Source organism: Meriones unguiculatus (genome assembly GCF_030254825.1).
Source record: "Meriones unguiculatus strain TT.TT164.6M chromosome 13 unlocalized genomic scaffold, Bangor_MerUng_6.1 Chr13_unordered_Scaffold_45, whole genome shotgun sequence".
Taxonomy (NCBI): domain Eukaryota; kingdom Metazoa; phylum Chordata; class Mammalia; order Rodentia; family Muridae; genus Meriones; species Meriones unguiculatus.
The window spans coordinates 1,852,807-1,861,667 of NW_026843652.1; the positions used below are offsets into that span (position 1 = coordinate 1,852,807).

The 8,861-nt window shown below is 37.6% G+C and overlaps 1 protein-coding gene across 1 annotated transcript; it reads left to right on the top strand.

Moving 5' to 3' along the window:
- Positions 1-1,490: 1,490 nt before the first annotated feature.
- LOC110541487 (zinc finger protein 120-like) lies at positions 1,491-8,636 on the top strand. The gene is made up of 3 exons (XM_060376532.1): positions 1,491-1,613; positions 1,802-1,862; positions 7,375-8,636. Exons 1-3 carry the CDS (start codon positions 1,580-1,582, stop codon positions 8,195-8,197), a joined length of 918 nt encoding a protein of 305 aa, XP_060232515.1. The 5' UTR covers positions 1,491-1,579; the 3' UTR covers positions 8,198-8,636.
- Positions 8,637-8,861: the final 225 nt, after the last annotated feature.

Sequence of the window (8,861 nt, forward strand, 5' to 3'; positions counted from 1 at the left end):
ACTAGGGACTCCTAGCATACTAATGAAGTCTCAAAATTGATCAGAGGCTAGGGCAGTGACTGCTTCCCTCTTCTTTCTGGAATTCTCCTAAGGTGACCTTGCCCCCCAGCAACTTCCACATTTCCTCATAGTACCAACCTGATTGCTTGTTACTGGTACTTGACCCTAGCACAGGATGGTCTGATTAGGCTTTCAGATATTTAAATGCTGTTACACTGGATAATAAAGTTAGATCTGCACCTGTGAGTCTTGTCTCTGGAGTATGTTTCCCAGGATTCTGTGTAGGCTGTGTCACCATTCATCTCCCTTCCCTATGGTTCCTGATCCAAATATTTATGCAAGTTCTGGCAATCAGGCCCAATGACTTTCAAGACCAGCAAGAAATTTTCACTGCCAAGCCATCTCTCATTCCCTATGTTGCTTATCCATGATTAACATTTACATTGTAGATATTTTAATCTATTTTTTTGTAACTGTTTAAACATACATCTCATTTTAGCAATATCGTATAAATGTTACAATCTAAAGTAAGGCAGTTTAGGTTTCTAGAAGATGTATACAGCACTGGATGGAACATATAACTCTGTAGAAACTTGCGTCAAGATCTGTCAGTTCTATCTTTTTCATTTGTTTGAGTAATTTTTGCAGAGTATTCAGGTTCTTATTATGTACCCGTGACTATTGCATACACCAAGCTATCATCCATCTCTATGAAAAACACCTGCCTCTGTCTCCTGAGGTTTATTGGAATTAAAGGCATGAGTAAATACACCCAGCTTGCCCATTGTTTTATAGTTTGGAATTGTTCATTCAATTTCTGTATTGTGGGCTTGTGTGAGAGCCTACTGGCAGGGTGGAACAGTACCTGAGTGGGGAGTGAGGATTGAAATAATTAAAACAAATCACACTACAAATGGGATAGCGTGAGAGGGCTGTCAGTAATACTGCAGCATTCCATAACTCATTTTTTATAGGCGAAGCAAAAACAAGTCACACCAATATAAAAAGAAGTTCCTGAAACTACCAAACGTCTTTCCTAAAACTACTTCCTTAAAGCAGATATGGTCTAATGTCACACAAAAAAGTTTAAAGGGACTTGGAACAAGTGCTAAGGAACTTGGGGAAATTTCCTCTTTTCTCTATCTCCAGGTGAAGGCCAAGGTGAAAACTTTTTTTGATAAATAACAAAACAGCTTGAGCAACAAGCAGCTCTCCACAGGCTCATTACTGTTGATCTGTTTACTTTTCTCTCTCTTGATTTCTGTTAACTGGCATTTCTCTTGCAAGGTTATATCCTCCTGAAAGGATGCAGAAACTAGAGAGGTAAACCTCACTATTCAGTTTCTTTCTAAAAGGAGTTGGTGGTTACATTAGAACTTATGTGTCAGAAAATAAGTAGAACACTGGAATTATGGGAACATATAGTATATACTTCCAGTGTTGCAAGTATCATGCTTTCTGATATACACTTGTGTGGATATTTTAGAATGCATTGACCTACAATGATGTACATGTGAACTTTACTCGAGAAGAGTGGGAGTTGCTGGATTCTTCCCAGAAGAACCTTTACAAAGATGTGATGCTGGAGATTTACAAGAACCTCACTGCTATAGGTACAAGAATGAATCTTCCTTACTTTTTAAAATAAGGGGAAAATTTTTCTTTATTGATGCTCTTCTGTAATATCAGTTGAGGGTGAGAAAGAATGAGGTGAATGATTCTATGTTTGACCATAAATCATGACCTAAATTTTGCCTAATTTCCAATAATAAATCATACATTTTGTGGTACTATGTTTCAGGCTACAATTGGGAAGATCATAATACTGAACAGAATTGTCAAAGTTCTAAAAATCATGGAAGGTAATTTCCACATGCATGCTGATACGAATATTCCGTTGAATTTTTTTTAATATGTCCTGGGAGGTTTAAAGAAAAGTAACAGCATAAAAGGACTGATTTACATATATTTATTGATGAGTAATAACTTGTTACCAAAACATGTACTTTAATGTCAGGTATTTAATTTGTGTTTTCAAGGAATTCCTCTAAGAAAGGAGGCAAGGAAACAATACTTTACCAAAGATCACATTTAAATCATAACCCCATTAGAGCTGTGCTATAGAACTGCCATCTGTTTACTCTTTTACAACTCAGATTTTACAAAAGGTATTCACATTAACTAGATAATCAAAGTATGCTCCAAACATTAAACTAATCAATTAGTCCATAGTAAAGCTGGCATTACTCATTGACTTGTATTAATGTTGCTAAGTTTCATGAGAGGGGCAGTTTTCTGGAGTCAAGAATATTGTGAGAAAAACATAATCCCTATACCATATATCGATCATGAAAAAAAATCAAACTGTGTGAATGCGACGTGAAACCATGTCAAATATTTTTCTTCTTCTAATAGGTGTATCATATGTCACAATAAATAAAAGCCATGTTAGTATAAGGATATTGAAAGAAGCAATGTACCTCCCAGAACAATGAAAAGATATATAGTAGTTCCCATTTTTAGTAGTTTTTTTAAAAATGTGATACATGTTAATGATTTATATGGGATTTTCAGACATAAGTAATGACACATAGGCTTTTTTTTTTAATTTTTCATCAATTACACTTTATTCATTCTGCATCCCCCCATAAGCCCCTCCCTCCTCCCATCCCAATCCCACCCTCCCTCCTCCCTCTGCTTGCATGCCACTCCCCAAGTCCACTAATAGGGGAGGTTCTCCTCTCCTTTCTGATCTTAGTCTGTCAGTTCACATCAAAAGTGGCTGTATTGTCCTCTACTGTGGCCTGGTAAGGCTGCTCCCCCCCCCAGAGGGAGGTGATCAAAGAGCAGGCCAATCAGATTATGTCAGAGGCAGTCCCTCTTCACATTACTATGTAACCCAATTGGACTCTGAACTGCCCTGGGCTACATCTGTGCAGGGGTTCTAGGTTATCTCCATGAATAGTCCTTGGTTGGAGTATGAGTCTCTGGGAAGTTCCCTATGTTCAAATTTTCTTGTTCTGTTGCTCTCCTTGTGGAGACCCTGTCCTCTCCAGCTCTTACTATTTCCCAGTTCTTACCTAAAATTCCATTCACTCTGCCCAACAGTTGCCCATCAGGCTCAGCATCTGCTTTGATAGTCTGAAGGGCAGAGGCTTTCAGAGGCCCTCTGTGGTAGGTTCCTAGGTTGTTTCCTGTTTTCTTCTTCTTCTGATGTCCATCCTCTTTGCCTTTCTGGATGGGGTTTGGACGTTTTAGTTAGGGTCCTCTCTCTTGCTTAGTTTCTTTAGATGCGCAGGTTTTAGTGGGTTTGTCCTATGTTGTATGTCTATATGAGTGAGTATATACCATGTGTGTCTTTTTGCTTCTGAGACAACTCACTCAGGATGATCCTTTCCAGATCCCACCATTTACCTGCAAATTTCATGATTTCCTTATTTTTCATTGCTGAGTAATATTCCATTGTGTAGATGTACCACAATTTCTGCATCCATTCTTCAGTTGAGGGGCATCTGGGTTGTTTCCAGCTTCTGGCTATTACAAATAAAGCTGCTACAAACATGGTTGAGCAAATGTCCTTTTTGTGTACTTGAGCCTCTTTTGGATATATGCCCAGTAGTGGTATGGCTGGATCTTGAGGAAGCGCTATTCCTAGTTGTCTGAGAAAGCGCCAGATTGATTTCCAGAGTGGTTGTACAAGTTTACATTCCCACCAGCAGTGGAGAAGGGTTCCCCTTTCTCCACAACCTCTCCAGCATGTGTTGTCACTTGAGTTTTTGATTTTGGCCATTCTCATGGGTGTAAGGTGAAATCTCAGGGTTGTTTTGATTTGCATTTCCCTAATGGCTAATGAGGTTGAGCATTTCTTTAAGTGCTTCTCTGCCATTCGGTATTCCTCTACAGAGAATTCTCTGTTTAGCTCTGTTCCCCATTTTTTAAGTGGATTACTTGGTTTGCTGCTTTTCGGCTTCTTTAGTTCTTTATATATACTGGATATGAGTCCTCTGTCAGATAAAGGGTTGGTGAAGATTCTTTCCCAATCTGTAGGTGGTCGCTTTGTTTTGATGACGGTGTCCTTTGCTTTACAGAAGCTTTTCAGTTTCATGAGGTCCCATTTATTGGTTGTTGCTCTTAGAGCCTGTGCTGTTGGTGTTCTGTTCAGGAAGTTTCCCCCTGTACCAATGAGTTCTAGGGTATTTCCCACTTTTTTTTCAAGCCGATTTAATGTGTCTGGTTTTATGTTGAGGTCTTTGATCCACTTGGACTTCAGTTTTGTGCAGGGTGACAAGTATGGATCTATTTTCATTTTTCTACATGTAGACATCCAGTTAGACCAGCACCATTTGTTGAAGATGCTATCTTTTTTCCATTGTATGGTTTTGGCGTCTTTGTCAAAGATCAGGTGTCCATAAGTGTGTGGGTTTATTTCTGGGTCCTCCGTTCGGTTCCATTGATCCACCATTCTGTTTCTATGCCAGTACCATGCAGTTTTTAAAACTGTTGCTCTATAGTACAACTTAAGATCAGGGATGGAGATACCTCCAGAAGATCTTTTATTGTAGAGGATTGTTTTAGCAATTCTGGGTTTCTTGTTATTCCATATGAAGTTGAGAATTTTCCTTTCCAGGTCTGTAAAGAATTGTGTTGGTAATTTGATGGGCATTGCATTGAATCTGTAGATTGCTTTTGGTAAGATGGCCATTTTTACTATGTTAATCCTACCAAGCCATGAGCATGGGAGATCTTTCCATCTTCTCATATCTTCTTCTAATTCTTTCTTCAGAGATTTGAAATTTTTTTCATACAAGTCTTTGACTTCCTTGGTTAGGGTTACTCCGAGGTACCTTATGTCATTTGTGGCTATTGTGAAGGGTGTTGTTTCCTTAATTTCTTTCTCAGCCCTTTTGTCTTTTGTATACAGGAGGGCTACTGATTTTTTTGAGTTAATTTTGTATCCTGCCACTTTGCTGAAGGTGTTTATCAGCTGTAGGAGTTCCCTGGTAGAGTTTTTGGGGTCACTCACGTATACTATCATATCATCTGCAAATAGTGATAATTTGACTTCTTCCTTTCCAATTTGTATCCCCTTGATCTCCTTCAACTGTCTTATTGCTCTAGCAAGGACTTCCAACACTATGTTGAAGAGATATGGAGAGAGTGGGCAGCCTTGTCTTGTCCCTGATTTCAGTGGGATTGCTTTAAGTTTCTCTCCATTCAGTTTGATGTTGGCTATAGGCTTGCTGTATATCGCCTTTACTATGTTTAGATATGTGCCTTGTATCCCTGATCTCTCCAGTACTTTGAACATGAATGGATGTTGGATTTTGTCAAAGGCTTTTTCAGCATCTAGGGAGATTATCATGTGGTTTTTTTCTTTCAGTTTGTTAATATGGTGGATCACATTGATGGATTTCCGTATATTGAACCACCCCTGCATACCTGGGATGAAGCCTACTTGGTCATAGTGGATAATATCTTTGATGTGTTCTTGGATTCGGTTTGCAAGTATTTTATTAAGTATTTTTGCATCAATGTTCATAAGGGAGATTGGCCGGAAATTCTCTTTCTTTGTTGAGTCTTTGTGAGGTTTAGGTACCAAGGTGACTGTGGCTTCATAGAATGAATTTGGTAATATTCCTTCTGTTTCTATTTTGTGGAATAGTTTGAAGAGAATTGGTGTTAGCTCTTCTTTGAAGGCCTGGTAGAATTCTGCGCTGAAGCCATCTGGTCCTGGGCTTTTTTTGGATGGGAGACTTTTGATGACCGCTTCTATTTCTTTGGGGGATATAGGTCTATTTAGTTGATTTACCTGGTCCTGGTTCAGCTTTGGTAAGTCAAATCGATCAAGAAAATTGTCCATTTCATTTAGATTTTCAAATTTGGTGGCATATAGACTTTTGAAGTAAGTCCTAATGATTGTTTGGATTTCCTCAGTGTCTGTAGTTATATCCCCCTTTTCATTTCTGATTTTGTTGATTTGGGTGGTGTCTCTCTGCCTTTTAGTTAGCCTGGCTAAGGGTTTGTCGATCTTGTTGATTTTCTCAAAGAACCAGCTCTTGGTTTCATTGATTCTTTGAATTGTTTTATTTGTTTCCAATTGATTAATTTCAGCCCTGAGTTTGATTATTTCCAGCCGTCTACTCCTTCTTGGTGTGTCTGCTTCTTCTTTTTCTAGGGTTTTTAAGTGAGCCATTAGGGTGCTTGAATGAGCTGTCTCGAATTTCTTTTTGAAGGCACTTAGTGCTATGAACTTTCCTCTTAGCACTGCTTTCATTGTGTCCCACAAGTTCGGGTATGTTGTGTCTTCATTTTCATTGATTTCTAGAAAGACTTTAATTTCTTTCTTTATTTCTTCCCTGACCCAGCTAGTATAGGGATATTGAAAGAAGCAATGTACCTCCCAGAACAATGAAAAGATATATAGTAGTCCCCATTTTTAGTAGTTTTTTTAAAAATGTGATACATGTTAATGATTTATATGGGATTTTCAGACATAAGTAATGACACATAGGCTTTTTAATATTTTAAAGCTTAGGCAATTTAGCTGGACAGATTTTGAGCCAACTTTCTACTTTAATACAAATGACCTCGCCTACTGTCCCACTGCATGGCCAGCTGTACCTCGTGATTCCTGTTCATGTCTGTCTGTTAATCTAAGTGTCCTGCTGGTGAATCTCCTGTTTTTTCTTTCTTCTTTCCAGCCATCCTCTCACTCAGAAGTTCTGCCCTCCATTTTGTACATTGCTATCAGTTGTTAGCTCTATATTATTTCTAATAGACAAGAAAGGAAGGACAAATGTTTACAAAATATATGACAGGTGATGGGCTGTAGAACTAACAATAATAAGATCTGGCCAGCACTTAGATCTTTGCTGGTTCAGCACTCAAAACTCACATGTGAGGTCACACTTTCACACAATATACCCCAATAGCAATTAATTGTTTATTCAACTTCATTTATGAATACTCCCAAACCATACTGCAGAAAATATACATTTTAGGAATGTGGAAATTCTTCTGCATGTTCCAGTTATCTTTGTAAATGTATCATGGCTCGGTATAGAAAAAAATATTAATCTAATTAGTGTGCTTAAGCTCTGCAGTCTTGCAGTTCTCTACAAATATGCGGGAAAAGATAGAAAAAATAACATGCTATAAATGTAAGCCAGGTTATAAATGTTCTTACCACCACAGGTATTTTATAAAATACAGAAGGAAAACACCATGAATGTAAAGAGTTATGAAAACTCAAGGTTTAATTTCTCTTTACCTTTAAACCAAATTATAAAATAATTCACATGGGTAAAATAGTTATTGGTGTAATTACTGTCATGACTGTGGTAAAGATTTCACATGTGCCAATTATCTTTGCAGGTACGAAAACAGTCATACTGGAAAGAAAACCTATGAATATACTGTATGGGATAAAGCCTTTGTATATCATGGTCGTCCTCAAAGGCATAAAAGAACCCATACTGGAAAGAAACATTATAAATGTAACCAATGTGGTAATACCTTTGCATGCAACAGTCATCTCCTCAGACATAAAAGAGCACACACTGGAGAGAAACCTTTTGAATGTAACCTATGTGGTAAAGCCTTTGCATATAACAGTCATCTCCTAATACATAAAAGAACACACACTGGAGAGAAACCTTATGAATGTAACCAATGTGGTAAAGCCTTTGCACGAAACAGTCATCTGGTAGTACATAAAAGAACACACACTAGAGAGAAACCTTATGAATGTAAACAGTGTGGTAAAGCCTTTTCATATAACAGTGTTCTCCTAAGACATAAAAGAACACATGATGGAGAAAAACCTTATGAATGTAACCAATGCGGTAAAGCTTTTGCATCTAACAGTGATCTCCTAAAACATAAAAGAACACATATTAAAGAGAATTCTTATGAATGTAAGCAATGTGGTAAAGCCTTTGCATATAATAGTCATATGCTAATACATAAAAGAATACACACTGGAGAGAAACCTTATGAATGTAACCAATGCGGTAAAGCTTTTGCACGAAAAGGTCATCTTGTAGTACATAAAAGAACACACACTGGAGAGAAGCCTTATGAATGTAACCAATGTGGCAAAGCCTTTGCATATAACAGTGTTCTCCTAAGACATAAAAGAACACATACTGAAGAGAAATCTTATGCATTCAACCAGTGTGTTAAAGCCTTTGCATGACAGAATAGTCTTCAAACACATGAAAGAACACACACTGGAGAGAAACCTAATGAATATACACAATATGGTAAATCCTATGCATTTCACAATAGTCTCCAAAAACAAAGAAGAACACACTGGAGAGAGACCATATGAATGTAACTAATGTGGTAATGTCTTACCCAATACAATCCTCTAATACACAAAATAACTCATTTGAGTAAACCTGTGAATGTAACCCATGTGGCAAAACCTTTGCATACCATAATAATCTACAAATACACAATGGAGTGAAACTCTATGAATGTAACCATTGTGGGAAAGACTTTGTGCTCAACAGTCATCTAATACGTTAAAGAAGACATACTGGAGAGAAGCGCTATGAATGTAACCAGTTTGATGAAATTTTTGCACTTCAGAATCATCTTCAAACTCATGAAATAAATCATACTGGACAGAATGCCTATGAGTGTATTTAACATGATGAAGCCATTCCGCCTTTCTATAATCATCATCATCATGAAAGAATTCATGCTGGAGAGAAACCTTATGAGTGTGTTAAAATGTGTGGCCTTTGCACATATCTGTAGTCTTCATTATCAAGTAAGTTACACACTGGAGAGAAATTGTATTAATATAAGCAATGTTGTAAGGCCTTGTGTTCTTTAGGCCACTGAGATCCAAC

Coding starts and splice junctions, on each gene's coding strand:
- LOC110541487 (XM_060376532.1), top strand. CDS start 1,580: ATGCTGGAGATTTACAAGAACCTCACTGCTATAG. Junction 1,614..1,801: donor CAAGAACCTCACTGCTATAG/GTACAAGAATGA, acceptor ACTATGTTTCAG/GCTACAATTGGGAAGATCAT. Junction 1,863..7,374: donor AGTTCTAAAAATCATGGAAG/GTAATTTCCACA, acceptor TTATCTTTGCAG/GTACGAAAACAGTCATACTG.